Source organism: Prunus dulcis, chromosome 7 (genome assembly GCF_902201215.1).
Source record: "Prunus dulcis chromosome 7, ALMONDv2, whole genome shotgun sequence".
Taxonomy (NCBI): domain Eukaryota; kingdom Viridiplantae; phylum Streptophyta; class Magnoliopsida; order Rosales; family Rosaceae; genus Prunus; species Prunus dulcis.
Window position 1 is genome coordinate 14,631,200 of NC_047656.1, and position 16,140 is coordinate 14,647,339.

At 36.4% G+C, this 16,140-nt stretch overlaps 3 protein-coding genes across 3 annotated transcripts; all 3 read left to right on the forward strand.

Moving 5' to 3' along the window:
• The first annotated feature begins 1,832 nt into the window (after positions 1–1,832).
• On the forward strand, positions 1,833–3,512 carry LOC117634004 (B3 domain-containing protein At1g49475-like). The gene is made up of 4 exons (XM_034367898.1): positions 1,833–2,126; positions 2,433–2,790; positions 2,900–3,079; positions 3,177–3,512. Exons 1-3 carry the CDS (start codon positions 2,016–2,018, stop codon positions 3,073–3,075), a joined length of 645 nt encoding a protein of 214 aa, XP_034223789.1. The 5' UTR covers positions 1,833–2,015; the 3' UTR covers positions 3,076–3,079; positions 3,177–3,512.
• Positions 3,513–5,522: 2,010 nt separating this feature from the next.
• Positions 5,523–8,844, forward strand: LOC117635435 (B3 domain-containing protein LOC_Os12g40080-like). The gene is made up of 9 exons (XM_034369754.1): positions 5,523–5,615; positions 5,766–6,267; positions 6,325–6,491; positions 6,642–6,909; positions 7,147–7,355; positions 7,515–7,785; positions 7,877–7,966; positions 8,076–8,218; positions 8,436–8,844. Exons 1-9 carry the CDS (start codon positions 5,523–5,525, stop codon positions 8,676–8,678), a joined length of 1,986 nt encoding a protein of 661 aa, XP_034225645.1. The 3' UTR covers positions 8,679–8,844.
• A 4,739-nt stretch (positions 8,845–13,583) lies between these two features.
• Positions 13,584–15,206, forward strand: LOC117634003 (B3 domain-containing transcription factor VRN1-like). The gene is made up of 4 exons (XM_034367897.1): positions 13,584–13,715; positions 13,854–14,355; positions 14,441–14,646; positions 14,797–15,206. The coding sequence occupies exons 1-4, from the start codon at positions 13,623–13,625 to the stop codon at positions 15,037–15,039; spliced, it is 1,044 nt and encodes a 347-aa protein (XP_034223788.1). The 5' UTR covers positions 13,584–13,622; the 3' UTR covers positions 15,040–15,206.
• Positions 15,207–16,140: the final 934 nt, after the last annotated feature.

The following is a 16,140-nucleotide window of genomic DNA, read 5'->3' on the forward strand; positions in this document are numbered from 1 at the left end:
TCATGTTAAGTGTTTGTGGTTGGCAGAGCCTTCATAACTCCCTGCCACTGTACTTCACTTTAGGTGAGATGGCACACAGATGCAACTAAATGAATACAACAGAGAACAAATCCACCATAAAAATGAAGCCACAGGTCTTCATTTTGAACATACATCTCAACTCAAAGCTTTTTTTTTTAATCCCTGGAAGTCTTGTCTGTGAACATCTCATCTCAACTCAATGGCTCCTTATCTTCGCCCAAACTTTTCTGCTACAACTCCCCATTTTTTAAACATGATCATAGACAAGAATTCCAGAGACCAAAAACTTGTAAGCTAGCCCAATTGTCTCTCTTTAACTATATATGTGTACATGCTTTGCACTAATATAGGACTTTTTCTTCTTAGTCTAGGACTTTAATTAACTGGGAAGCTCTAGAAATAACAGGTTTTTGTGTAGTTACAAGAAAGTTTCAGACCTAGTTCATGATTCCCAGGTGTGCTCATTGTTAGATTAGATCAAGTTGTCGGCAATGCTATATATAAGCCTGTGTAAGCTTAGTTGTAACTGATCTGGATTAGTTTGTAACTTAATCATTGAGAGGTTTTCTGCTTTTCTTCACTTCGTCTCATCTGATACTTGTTAAAAACATTATAGCCGATCGGCTATACTCTTTTTTATAAATAAAAAAATCCGGAGTATAGCGAGCGGCTATAATGTTTTTTTAATTTATAAAAAGGACTCTCCCAGTGCTTAGCGCATGTTCTTGGGGAAAGAGTACTCTTTTTGTAAAATAAAAAATAAAAAAAAATAAAAAATAAAAAACTGGGGTATCGCTGTGCGACTATACCATTTATGAAAAAGAAAACGGAGGATCCGCCCAGCGCTTAGTGGGTGTGTTTGTCAAAAGAGTAGAGCCGCGCGGCTATACTCAATAAATATATTATTTCAACTATATAGCCGCCCAGCTGCACTCTAGAATATAAGTTTTTTAAAAGTATAGCGCCCATTGAATAGCATAAATTGAATTTCCCTTTTTTTAATTACTTTAATTAGTAGTTATGTTTTAATTATTATTTACTTGGTGAATAATTAGTATTTATATATTTTATATATTTTTATTTTTATTCAATAGTATGTGAGTATTATGTGTATAATACGTGAATTTGTGTGTATTATTAAAAATTTTGTAAAAAAGCAAGTGTATTAAACATGAAAAATAAGTACGTATGTGTACAATACGAATATTAAACGTGAAAATGCTAAATTCTTTATACGAGTAATAACTCTAGAAAAGTAAAAACTCAAAAGGGGACAATAGAGACTCGGGTAATGACCTAATAATAATGGATAATGCTCTCAACTACTCTTATCGACAAACAAAATTTGGGGAAAAACAATTATAAAAAAAAGATCACAATACCTTTAAAAGTTTATTTATTTAAAATTTTGTACGCTTAATTTGCTTTAAACATTAACTTAATTATTATATACTAAAATAAGAGTAGCGCTTTATTCAAATTCTATAGCTCAAAATCGACTCCATTATGCTTTCAATTAAAACGAAGAAACTTTCTAATGCACTTGAGATGTCACCAATTGTAACCCTTGCCAACAGCCCAACTTGTATTTGTTTTATGGGACTGCGCCTTGCCTATGTATATTTATGACTTCACTTACCTACGTTAGGGGAAACAAATACGAAAAGGAAAAAGCTTGTCAAAATTTCATTTGCTTTAAGGAGGAGCTCCTAAGGAGCCAAGCTTTGCTCATATGAAAAAAAAGAAAAAAAAAAAAGAGTCTACATCTATGTCTGCATATCAAAAAAGTCTCGATCAATGTGGTCCTAAGTTCCTAACCCATCCACATCTGCATTAATTATTTTAAATAAAAACACAGCATTTGCACATGGTTGATAAGCCATCTTCTCTGATGTCTTCACAAATGGATATATCATCAATCACCCTCTCCATAGTGTAGAAAGCCTCCCAAAAACAAAAACAGAAAAACAAAGGGTCTCATTAACTTTGATCATATGAGTTCTAGGAGCAGGAGAGAGGGCAAAGGCCCTGCCTTTCAATTGAGCACTCCATTTCCAAGCTTCCTCAAGATTGTCGTTCAGCAGGCTCTTCAAGATGGGAAGCTTGTAAGTTGAAACCTAGCTAGCTTTTTCTTCATCTTTATTCTCATGGTCAGTCTTCTTTTCTAGTTATAAATTTTAGACCTTAAACATGTTTTCCTTTTTCATCTAAAAGAAAAAGAGAATGCTATACTCTTTAACCCTGAATTTAATTAGTTTTCAAAGGGTAACTCACACTCAAAGGAAATTAACCAGCTGCATGGCGCAAGTAGTCCGATCTTTGTATCCTTTTTATTTATTTATTTTTCATGCACATATTTAAATTTATACATGAATACATATCTTAATTTGAGGAAGTTTTTAATATTGTAGAAAATTCCAAAGATGCTTGTGTTGGAATATGGAGATTTAATGGCGGACAAAATATTCCTTGAGGTTCCAGATGGTGCAGTTTGGCCAGTAAAACTGACTAGGCCCTGCAACGGAGAGATTTGGCTGCAAAAGGGATGGCCAGAATTCGCGAAATTTTACTCCCTAAAGCATGGTTGCTTGTTATTCTTCAATTATGGAGGGGAACATTCCCATTTCAGAGTTCGCATTTTCATGAGAAATACTCTAGAGATGAACTATTTCAGTTCAAGTACTGATGATGAAGCTGAAGGCAATTCCAATCCAAGTAGTGAAACTGAAGGTCAAGGAAATAAGCATGACAGGGAAAAAAGAACTCATGGTAAGTTCACCTAGTCCTTAGAGAATTCTGTAAATTTGGTTATGATATTTTTTTGGTTCTTCTTTTCTTTGGTGACTTGTAATTGTTTTGAATCATGGGAGCTAAACAGGTGCTGATCATGGAGGAAAGTCTACTGCATCAGAGGCTCCATTGAGAACTTTTGCAAAGACAGAACTTGAAGATTTAGCATACTCAAAAGCTTTAAGCTTCAAATCTAACAATCCATTTTTTTGTGATGAAAATGCATCTATCATACTTATCAACTCACCTGGTAACCAACCCTAATGAGGTTAGGAGAGAAATGAGCTGGACACTTTTTTCTTTTCTTTTCAATTTTGGTTTGGTAAATTTTGGTTTGCTTATTTTGTGTTTTCTTATGTTTGAAGCCAATAAGTGTACCCTTTGCCAACAAACGCATACTTGCAAGAGGTGTTTCATCAGATGTGACCCTGCAGATCTCAAATGATGAGAGATCTTGGGCAGTCAAGTGCATTACCACTGTATACAAGGGGAGACCAAGAACAAGATTCCACAATTTTGGTTGGGGGGCATTTGTGAAGGACAGTCATTTGGAAGAAGGTGATGCCTGTGTGTTTGAGCTTATGAGTAATATGTTGTTTCTAGCTTATATGCAAGACCTCTTTTATTATCATGTTATGCTATCTTCTCGGATAACTTGTGACTTAATTTTATGAATATTTGAAGATGATTTTTTTTTTTTTTTTGGTTGAACTTTTTAATAATATGGTTCTGCAATATTTTGGAACATTATGAACAGGATAAAAAGTAAAAATCAAAATGCCAAATTCAGGAAAAATACAAAGCCATCATCATCCCAGTAAATGCTCCTTGTCCGTAATATTTTACTTAGCATGCTGCTGTGGTGATTGGTGGGTCAAAAAAAGGAAACACCAGCTAGCTAGCACATATTGCGAGACTCGTAATCTGGTCAATGACGTTTGTGGTTTGGCTGAGGGGACAAAAGATTCTCACGTGGGTTTTGATGAGCTTCTTCTTCATAAATCATAATAGCGCAGCTCCTACGATAGCTAATAACCTTGAAAAAGAAAGGAGATGTGTTGGCGTATTTTAGCTCCTACAATAGTTAATTGTGCTATACTTGTGATATTTCTGATCTTATCAAAATCTTGAGTTTTAGGTGCATTATTTTATCGTTTAAGTTTCTAGGCAAAATCTTATTGATACATCGTATAAAAGGAAATGATTGTTAATCACAAAGATTTTTTTAGCAAGGTTTTTTTTTTAATTTTATTTATAAAAATACAACTGATAGCTACAAGGGAAGTAAAAGTTTCTCACATACACACACATTACCAAGATGTTATATGAGTTCGAACCTAAGACTGCTGGACTACAAGTCAAGACCCTTTTCATCGGGCTAGACCTCGTTGCCAGAAAGAGTTATTATTGTTGAAGTAAAAAAGAAATGAGAACCGTGAGTGTAAAGGTAAACCATTTGACTTTTTCTTCATCAAAATCAAACTAAACCCATAATTGTAATTTGGTTTCACCAATTTAGTCAATTTAGCCCGATTGATGCCCACCCCTACTTTGTACAGACAAAATTTGTTTATTTGAATTCTTATCTTGTCTTAACTTTCAATCAACTTAATTCCTAGGTAGGTGCACGATGAAAAGGGACAAAATAACAATGCTTGGATCTAACTACTAAGGACATTCTCATCCGTACAGCCATTAACCATGCACAATTTATTTTGACCAAATTTATTACAAAACACCAATTATGGGTAAGTAAAAATGTTCTCCTTGACAAAGGGTGGGCATGATCTGATTTGGATCGGTTTCACTTCAAAATTGTAGCCGAATCAATTACAATATAATGATTTGTTTCAGTTGGTTTTGATAAAAATCATGGAGGAAACTAAACCAAACCAAACCAAACCAATTTAAGATGGGTTGATTCGGTTTTGTTCGACTGGTTTGGGTCTAAGCCCAAATAACTTTCCCTTTTGCATTTTTCAACATTGTTAGCTTAATTACAACAAAAAATTCATAACTTTCTACATTCTATTTTTTTTTCTTCTATAGGATCAAACCATCCTAAAACTCAACATGTCATAAAACTTTAAATTTCAATAACTAATATAGCTACAATTCAAATATCATTAACTCCTAAGGTCCATCAAATTTCAAATTCAACATCCATATATTGTTATTATGTAATTAAAGTGCCAAATCAAATCATATATGATTCGGTTTGATTTTAAATATTTTGTTTTCTTCATCAAAACCAAACTAAATTGATAATTAAGATTTGAATCGACCGATTTTATCGGTTTGACTAGATTGATGCCACTAATCATGAACCAAAGTGAAGAAAAATAAGTGGCACACAGATAATATTGGAGAAATAACTTATATTTTTTGTTTAAACATGAAGAAATAACTATATCTCAAAAGAAAAAAATAATAATTGAAGAGTTAAAGACATGAATAAATAAATAAATAAAAACCAATCAACAAGCATGGGGTCGTAATAAGTACTAGGGTCGTAATAAGTACTGACTAAAGTATTGACTCTTCATTTTCCCAAAAAAAAAAAGTAATGGCCCTTCTGTTGATTGAAATAATTAGATTCCTTTTCGAGCTTAGTGATCTATATCAACTCCGTCTAACATGCTTCCATAAAACTCATTCAAGCTTTTGATTTTGAACACATCTCTCAATCAAGCTTTTGAGTTAATTCAGCCATGGCTTCTCTTCATGACACTCCAACATCTTCAGCTCCCATACCCCACTTCTTCAAGATCATTCTAGATGACACTTCTAAAAACATCAGAATTGTAAGCATCTCTCTCTCTCTCTCTCTCTCTCTCTCTCTCTCTCTCTCTCTCTCTCTCTCTCTCTCTCTATGCTAAGAATGTTTTCTGATTATTGAAATATTCATTTCTTTTGTTATTTTTATTGAAGCTTTAACTTGTTCTGTTCTGCAGAAAATTCCAATGAAGTTTGTGATGAAATATGGAGAACATTTATCAAGTCCAGTACATCTTAAACTTCCAAATGGTGCAGAATGGGAAATAGAACTCAGAAGATGCAATAATGGTGGGGTTTGGTTTGACAAGGGTTGGCCGGAGTTCTCCAAGTTTTGCTCTCTTGACTACGGTAATTGGCTAGTCTTTGGATACGAAGGGAACTCAAACTTCCATGTTTTAATATTTGATAGAACATCTACTGAGGTTGAATATGCCATAACAAAGCCCGAAATGGAAGAAACTGATTATGAAGAAGAAGATGATAACTCTATAGAAATCTTGGATGGTTTTCCACCCTGCCCAAGAAAAGCAAGGGAGAAATCTCCATTGCCATGTCCTCAGCCGCACAAGAAAATGAGAACATGTGGTAAAGCAGAATGCAACATGAACTTTAGACCAACAAAGACTCAAACTTCACTGAGAAACAAAGCCTCAGATTGCTCAAGATCAGAAATGAAAAGTAAGTAATATATACATTTTTTCTTATTGTGTTTTGTCTCATTATAATCTTGAACAGAGGAAGATGAATCAGACCCATCAGAGGTCAAAGATGGTGTTGGGAGCATGCATGCATCAACTACAAGTGGCAAAGCTATAGCTCTTCAGAGAGCTATTGCTTTTGAATCTGTATGCCCTTCTTTTACTGTTGTCATGCAGCCATCGTACATCTCATACGGTCCCTTGGTAAGCTTTCTAAAAACAAGTTGCAACTATTTCCATAGTCTAATAATTTAAGGCCGTAGCGTGAAAAGTATTAAGCAACATAATAAATCAATATTCTCTCTTCAAAACTGTTCTTATTGTCTAATATCATCCTTTCCCTTTTTTTTAAAGACTGTGCCAGCAGGGTTTGCCAAGAGACATCTTATGAAGCAGCCTGCTAATGCCATCCTTAAGGTTTCGGACGGAGGAACTTGGTCTGTTAAGTTCTCATATCCAAAACCGAAAGTCCGATTCCTGCAAGGTTGGAGGGTATTTGTAAGGGACAATAATTTGAAACTCGGGGATGTTTGTGTCTTTATCTTGATTAAGGACATTAAACTCTCATTTGAAGTTGTCTTTTTCCGAGCTACTGAAGCTGCGAATTGCTCCTTGCCTTCAGGTAAGTAATCAGTTGTTAATTTTTTGAGTTTGTGCAACATTATGAATGCATAATATATATATATATATATTTATTTATTTATAGCTTTTGGAAAGGCTACACATTGGTCTAAATCAGAAATCAAAAGTACGGAGTGTTATATTTGGTCTTTTATTGTTTACCTTATTGTGTTTTCTTCCAAAACAATTAAGATACAACCTTATTTGTCTTGTAAGATCCTATTATATTCTTTAACAGGAGAAGATGATCTGCCCACAAAGAAAGATTTTGGAGGCTCATCTAGCAGTCAAATATTCCTAAAACGAACACCTGATGTTCTTGGGAGGATGCATCCATTGACTAAAAGTGAAAAAGCTCTGGCTCTTCAGAGAGCTAATGCTTTCAAATCCGAAAATCCTTATTGCTTGGTTGCCATTCAACCTTCTTATATCCTAAAACATTACCTGGTAAGCTTTCTCCCTTGATGCATCATCAAACTATGCTCACTCCTATTTGATGTCAGTGTGAAAAAATATTAAGCAATGACACTCCCCTCTCAAAGAGAAGAATCATAACTAGTTAAAAAAAAATTCTTATCTTTTTTCCGAATTTCCTTTTTGTTTTAGCATTTCCCCCGTCCGTTTGCAATGCAACATCTCGTCAAGCAGTCTGCTGGTAACATCATCCTTAAGATTTTAGATGGAAGAACTTGGCCTGTTGAATTCAAATATCAAAATTCAAGGGCTCGATTCCAGCATGGTTGGTCTGCGTTTGCAAGGGACAATAATTTGAAGGTCGGTGATGTGTGTGTTTTTGTATTGATTGACCGCAATGAACATTTATTTGAAGTTGTCTTTTACCGCACCAACGAAGCCGAAGATTGCTCCTTGTCACCAGGTAAATTCATTTGTGAAATATATGCTCATTATATCTGCATTGTAACTTACACAAATTCTGTTTTTGTGTGTGTAATTTTTGGGGAACACAGGCCTTGGCGGAGGAGCAATTGATCAAGTTGAGAAAAGGAGAAGCCCCATAAATAAAGTTGAAACTGGTCGCACCACAGTTTGTGAAAATGGTTTGTCTTGCTCTCTTGATCCTCTCGAAATTGGTTAGCCCATGAGAATGCGACATTCCCAAAATTAAGATTGAGGAATTCAGATTATATTTTGTTGGCTGTACTGTAGGCAGGTACAAAGGGTTGAAGACTGATGGGCAGATTACGCAAAGGCCTTTAAATTCATCTTCAAGGGCTCTTGGAACTGCCAACAGGTTCATCCCAAAGAATCCATCCTTTACAGCCACTGTAGGGTCAACATATCAGCCATTGGTAGGTTCTACAAGTACATACTTATACAACTTAGCTTCAAACATAAATACTAAATGTAAGCTAATTGCTTGTGCATAGATGTGTATATGTATATATGTTGTCTATGCACTAGTTCAAAATCACCTACATTATTTATTTACTAATCCTCTCTTGGTTTGCATAGAGTTTCATTTCCATATAGTGATTGTGTTGAGTACCATATATCCATATTATGCAGCATGTACCAGTTAGGTTTGCCCGGAGTTTCGTCAAACGGAGGAAGCAAACTGTGACTCTTCAGGTTAGAGAGAGATCGTGGCCTGTGAATTTGATTGGTTGGACTAATGAATCATCAGCTAAACTTTCTGGTGGCTGGTCTGCATTTGCGACGGAAAATTGTTTGAGGGAAGGAGATGTTTGTACGTTTGAGCTCATCGAGAGAAACGACATTGTACTGAAAGTTCACATTTTCAGACATTGATTAGGCAAAGTTATGTCATTTAAAGAGGGATGCAAAGAGCTCAGTTATCACATTTTGCTATGTAAATGGACCACTATTTGCTGTAGTTAAAGAGGATCTCCGGATACTAGTTGGGAGTCACTTTGTAGTTAAATATTTCTGATGTTGTACAATCCTGGATTTATTGTAGGTGCAACACTATATTTTGATGCATAAACTAGAGTTTCCTAGGCAGACATCGTGTATTTTGATTCATATCCGTTTGCTACCTAACTGCACAAATTTCACTTAAACCAAAATTCTTAATTAAATAAAGATGAAAGAAGATGAAGAAAAATGGGGTTTCAAAAGCTTCCTATCTTCATTACTTTATATCAGAACCAGTGAAGGTCATTAACCAAAGGTTCTTCCTCCACTACCAGTGAACCCACAATTACTTTTCACAGCCCTTCTCTCCAACAAAAACCCAAGACTTTATCTCTCCATAATTAAAGACCTCCAACGTCCTTCTCTCTCCAACAAAAAAGGGCTCAAACGTTCATCCTTGCAGCAGAGCCTACACTACTTTCAACTCTCTGAAACTAAAACTGGGTTCGTGTGGAGCAGGAGAGAGGGTAAAGGCGCTGCCTTTCCAGTGGACACGCCAAGCTTCTTCAAGATTTTCCTTCAGCAGGCTCTTTGAGGTGGAAAGCTTGTAAGTTTTGGTCCCTTTTTTTTCCCCTTGCCAGCTTCAATTAAACTGGTAGATGTCTGTAATCTAAGAGAGAAAGAGAAAGAGAAAGAGAGAGAGAAATGAAGTGACTGTTTGGAGCCTGGGCCAAAATTCTAAAATGATTTCCTTTTGAACAAGTAACTCCTTTCTCTAATGGTTTTTTTTATTTTTAGGGCCTCATCACTGTCCAAAAAAGGATCACTTAGTTTCTAGTTGATTACTAAAGTTTAATGTGATTGAGTGTTAAACATTTTGGTTAGCAAAATGGGATTTTATTTTGTTTATTATATCTAAATTGCGGTTTGTCATTCATTCTACAAGCACATGTAGTTGTACCGTCTAGCATCTGTGGTGCAGCTTAAAACATGCATGTTTTAATCCATGCACAATTTATTTTGACCAAATTTATTACCAAACACCAATTATGGGTGAGTAAAAATGTTCTCCTCAACAAAGGGTGGGCACGATCTGATTTGGATTGGTTTCACTTCAAAATTGTAGCCAAATCAATTACAATATAATGATTTGGTTTAGTTGGTTTTGACAAAAATATGGAGGAAACTAAACCAAACCAAACTAATTTAAGGCGATTTGATTTGGTTTTGTTCGGCTGGTTTGTGTAACACCCCGACTCCAAATTTAATGTCTATTTTATTGATTTAAAGTGGAATTACAAATTTACCCTTGGGGTAGAGGTAAATTGGTCATTTTTTTATTTGGAAGGATTTTGGGACCACGACTGGTATTTTTGGGTAGGTGGTACTGAGACGAATTCGTAGACACGCGATAGGCTTGAAACGGAGTTGTAACGAGGAAATAGCGAAAATGAGGAAATAGCGATCAAAACATTATCAGTGGCAAAACTGTAATTATTTCAAAAAATTTGGTAAAAATCAGATTTTTTTCACCTCAACACTCTCTCTCCTTACGCGATCAGTTTTCTCTCTCTCTCCTCAGTCTCTCTCTCTCTCTTTCTCTCTCTCCCCGACGCCGATTCTCTCTCTCTCTCTCTGTGATTCTCCCAACACCGGCCACGGCCAGGCACACCACTGGTCCCGATCGACTCCCCTCGATGTCCCGGTCAAGACCCCCCAGCTTTTCCGGTCGTAAACCATGAATTTCGGCCACGATCTCGACTAGTTCAAACTGGAGATTTCCTGTCGTCGCGCCGCCGTCTCCGCCGCCCAAACCCGATGAGTGAGGTATGGTTTCTTCCTCATTTTTCGAGTTCTAGCTGACTGTTGCATAGGTTTGAATCGATTTATTGGATAAAAACTGATTTTCAAAACCTAGGTTTTGGTCGGATTTCAAAGTGAAATTCCAGCCAGTTGCCGTCCGAATTGGTCCTCCCCGTAATTGAATGAAGAGATCCTAACCTTGAGTAGAAGTTAGGATAGGAAGGGTGAGCTCGGGTGTGGAGTTTTTCCGTCGCCAGAATTTACTCTACACACCCACCAGCTGCCGGAGCATGCGGCGGCTTGTGGGCAAGGCTGGTGAAGTTGCAATTTGACCCGATGAGATCCTTAAGTTGTCACGAGTGCATAAGATTTCGCGGATCTTAATTTGGACGTCGTTTGACTATCAAACGAATTTTCGCATATTGTGCGTTATCTAGGTTCGATAGGTTCTGACCGTTAGATCTTTTCCCAATCAAAATATGTTGTTATAGGTATTCCTAGAACCGTGTTGGACTTCACGGATTATGAATCGGAGCCCCGGATGTTCCGATTCAATAATGCAAAGTTTGTGGGTTAGCGATAACCGTACAAGCGTGAACAATTCCTAAACCTGTAATCGGACCTTAGGATACCTTCTTCAACGTGCACGTACTAAGAATTTGGGGATTTAAGTATTTAATTTGTGATTTCTGCTTCGACGTAATTTTATATTAATTAAAGGTTCGTATATCGAAATAGGTGCTCCGACTGCACGTACTCAGCAGGCAGGACCCTTTCGTGGTTAGGCAGTGTGGGAATATTTGTGAGTGGACTTTGTTTTCAATCATATGCATGGTTTTATTGATGAAAGATTTTTGCATAATGTTTTAATGGTTTATTGAATATATTATATTCATGAGTTGAATTTGATGTTTGTATAGCGCTGTGGCAATATATTGTGGGTTTGGCATATTTGGATATCGAGGGTATATTTTATATGGATTTTGGGGAAGTATATATATATATATATATATATATATATAGCGAGATACTTAGGTTGTTGAAGTGAGTTGTGGAAGAACTTGGATATAAGGAGTTGTTGAGAGAAGTTGTATGATTACACTATGTAAGTACCTTCCCCAGTTATTAGACTTTCCACACGCGGCGTTGGATGTTCCAGCGTGTGGGAAGAATAGGTTATCCGTCTCACACACGGCGTTGGATGTTCCGGCGTGTGAGACACTTTCCATATGCGGCGTTGGATGCTCCGGCGTATGGAAAGACTCTGTATAATGTTTAGGGTCATCACCCATGGCGTTGGATGTTCCGATGTGTGATGATCCAGTCTGCGCGCGTAGGACATAGTTTGGGAGCTACACATGGCGTTGGATGTTCTGGTGTGTGAGCTATGGAGTTTCGTCCCCCGGTTGGACCGCTCATCCCTAGACGCAGGATAGCACCTGAAAATCCTGCGGGCTAGTCAAACGATCCCCCAATTGGATTGTTTCCCCGGTACCTAGGTAGTGTGATGAGTATATCGTATAGCTATGTATAGTTATATATATTTATTTATATGTATATTTATAGTTGGAAGAGTGAAGAAATTAGGGTTTTTCAGTGGTTTGGTAGGAGTTGCAAGATTGTGAGAATGAGGTTTATGAAGGAGATGACTTGTGTTTTAAAGAATTTTAAATGAAATATGTTTTGAGTAATTATGTAATGAATTGTGAAACTGCCTGTCTTGAGCATTATTTTTACACGGTGGGGTTACTATATTGTTTTAAATGTAAATCTTGTTTTTGTCAACTCACATGTTTTCAGTTTTGCGCCCCCCAGCCAGTAGTCGCTCCAGGAAGCGTGCAAGTTGTGTACGAGGCTCGAACTGTGAACTTTCCTAGTTAGGATTTGAGTAATTTCTTCTACTCAACTGTTCTTGTAATCTTAATTCAGTAGATGCTCTGTTATCGCTCACGGTAGATTTTACTTGTGAGGCCGGAGGCCCTTTATTATGTTTTGTTGGATTATGAAAGCATGCTGTTGGTTGGGATTATTATTCTATGTATGTTGCAGGTTGAAATTTTTGTTGGGTTTACTTAATTTACAGGGGAGACTCTGCCAAAATTTTGGTAGAGAGTCTCAGTTTTTTTAGTAAATGGGCTCGGCATCAGGAAGATGTCGGAACAAAGACGGGATTCGCCCCGTTTTCAGGAAAATTCTGGGGCGAGTCCTGTTAGTTTGGGCCTAAGCTCAATTAACTTTCCTTTTTGCATTTTTCAACATTGTTAGCCCAATCACAACAAAAATTTCATAACTTGCTACATTCTATTTTTGTTTTTCTATAGGATCAAACCATCTTAAAACTCAACATGTCATGAAACTTTAAATTTCAATAACTAATATAGCTACAATTCAAATATCATTAACTCCTAAGGTCCATCAGACTTCAAATTCAACATCCATATATCGTTATTATATAATTAAAGTGCTACACATGTAAAATAAAAATAAGAGCTCAAAATTGAACCAAATCAAATCTTATATGGTCCAGTTTAATTTTAAATCGTTTGAATTTTTCTTGATCAAAACCAAACTAAACTTATAATTACGATTTGAATCGACCTATTTTATCAATTCGACTAGATTGATGCCACTAATCATGAACCAAAGTGAAGAAAAATAAGTGGCACACATATAATATTGAAAAAATAACTTATATTTTTTGTTTAAACATGAAGAAATAACTATTTCTCAAAAGAAAAAATAATAATAATTGACGAGATAAAGACATGAAAAAAATAAATAAATGAAAGCCAATCAACAAACATGGGTCGGAATAAGTTCTGATGACTCTCCATTTCCCAAAAAAAAAAAAAGTAATGGCCCTTCTGTTGATTGAAATAATTAGATTCCTTTTCGAGCTTAGTTCCATTTCCCCGAAAAAAAAAAAGTAATGGCCCTTCTGTTGATTGAAATAATTAGATTCCTTTTCGAGCTTAGTGAACTATATCAACTCCGTCTAACATGCTTCCATAAAACTCATTCAAGCTTTTGATTTTGAAACACATCTCTCAATCAAGCTTTTGAGTTAATTCATCCATGGCTTCTCCTCATGACACTCCAACATCTTCAGCTCCCATACCCCACTTCTTCAAGATCATTCTAGATGACACTGCTAAAAACATCAGAATTGTAAGCACCTCTCTCTCTCTCTCTCTCTCTCTCTCTCTCTCTCTCTCTCTATTACTATGCTAAGAATGTTTTCTGATTATTGAAATATTCATTTCTTTTGTTATTTTTATTGAAGCTTTAACATGTTCTGTTCTGCAGAAAATTCCAATGAAGTTTGTGATGAAATATGGAGAACATTTATCAAGTCCAGTACATCTTAAACTTCCAAATGGTGCAGAATGGGAAATAGAACTCAGAAGATGCAATAATGGTGGGGTTTGGTTTGACAAGGGTTGGCCGGAGTTCTCCAAGTTTTGCTCTCTTGACTACGGTAATTGGCTAGTCTTTGGATACGAAGGGAACTCAAACTTCCATGTTTTAATATTTGATAGAACATCTACTGAGGTTGAATATGCCATAACAAAGCCCGAAATGGAAGAAACTGATTATGAAGAAGAAGATGATAACTCTGTAGAAATCTTGGATGGTTTTCCACCCTGCCCAAGAAAAGCAAGGGAGAAATCTCCATTGCCATGTCCTCAGCCGCACAAGAAAATGAGAACATGTGGTAAAGCAGAATGCAACATGAACTTTAGACCAACAAAGACTCAAACTTCACTGAGAAACAAAGCCTCAGATTGCTCAAGATCAGAAATGAAAAGTAAGTAATATGTACATTTTTTTCTTATTGTGTTTTGTCTCATTATGTTCTAGTTTGCAATAAATCCTATTATAATCTTGAACAGAGGAAGATGAATCAGATGATGATTCTGTTGAAACATTGGACAAATTTCCATTAGCACCATCAGAGGTCAAAGATCGTGTTGGGAGGATGCATGCATCAACTACATGTGGAAAATCCATAGCCTTTCAGAGAGCTATTGCTTTTGAATCTGTAAGCCCTTCTTTTACTGTTGTCATGCGGCCATCGTACATCCCATACGGTCCTTTGGTAAGCTTTCTAAAAACAAGTTACAACTATTTCCGTAGTCTAATAATTTAAGGCCGTAGCGTGAAAAATATTAAGAAAAATAATAAATCAGTATTCTCTCTTCAAAACTGTTCTTATTGTCTAATATCATGCTTTCCATTTTTTTTAAAGACTGTGCCAATTAGGTTTGCCCGGAGTTTCGTCAAACTGAGGAAGCAAACCGTGACTCTTCAGGTTAGAGAGAGATCGTGGCCTGTGAATTTGATTGGTTGGAATAAAGAATCATCAGCTAAACTTTCTGGTGGCTGGCCTGCATTTGCGACGGAAAATTGTTTGAGGGGAGGAGATGTTTGTACGTTTGAGCTCATCGAGAGAAACGACATTGTACTGAAAGTTCACATTTTCAGAAATTGATTAGGCAAAGTTATGTCATTTAAAGAGGGATGCAAAGAGCTCAGTTATCACATTTTGCTATGTAAATGGACCACTATATGCTGTAGTTAAAGAGGATCTCCGGATACTAGTTGGGAGTCGCTTTGTAGTTAAATATTTCTGATGTTGTACAATCCTGGATTTATTGTAGGTGCAACTTACTATATTTTGATGCATAAACTAGAGTTTCCTAGGCAGACATCGTGTATTTTGATTCATATCCGTTTGCTACCTAACTGCACAAATTTCACTTAAACCAAAATTCTTAATTAAATAAAGATGAAAGAAGATGAAGAAAAATGGGGTTTCAAAAGCTTCCTATCTTCATTACTTTATATCGGAACCAGTGAAGGTCATTAACCAAAGGTTCTTCCTCCACTACCAGTGAACCCACAATTACTTTTCACAGCCCTTATCTCCAACAAAAACCCAAGACTTTATCTCTCTATAATTAAAGACCTCCAACGTCCTTCTCTCTCCAACAAAAAAAGGGCTCAAACGCTCATCCTTGCAGCAGAGCCTACACTACTTTCAACTCTCTGAAACTAAAACTGGGTTCGTGTGGAGCAGGAGAGAGGGTAAAGGCGCTGCCTTTCCAGTGGACACGCCAAGCTTCTTCAAGATTTTCCTTCAGCAGGCTCTTTGAGGTGGAAAGCTTGTAAGTTTTGGTCCTTTTTTTTCCCCTTGCCAGCTTCAATTAAACTGGTAGATGCCTGTAATCTAAGAGAGAGAGAGAGAGAAATGAAGTGGCTGTTTGGAGCATGGGCCAAAATTCTAAAATGATTTCCTTTTGAACAAGTAACTCCTTTCTCTAATGGTTTTTTATTTTTAGGGCCTCATCACTGTCCAAAAAAAGATCACTTAGTTTCTAGTTGATTACTAAAGTTTAATGTGATTGAGTGTTTAACATTTTGGTTAGCAAAATGAGATTTTATTTTGTTTATTATAATCTAAATTGAGGTTTGTCATTCATTCTACAAGCAAATGTATTTGTACTGTCTAGCATCTGTGGTGGAGCCATGGGGTCTAGATTTTGTCCAGCTTAAAACATGCATGTTTTTATCTAGATTGGAGATTTCACTA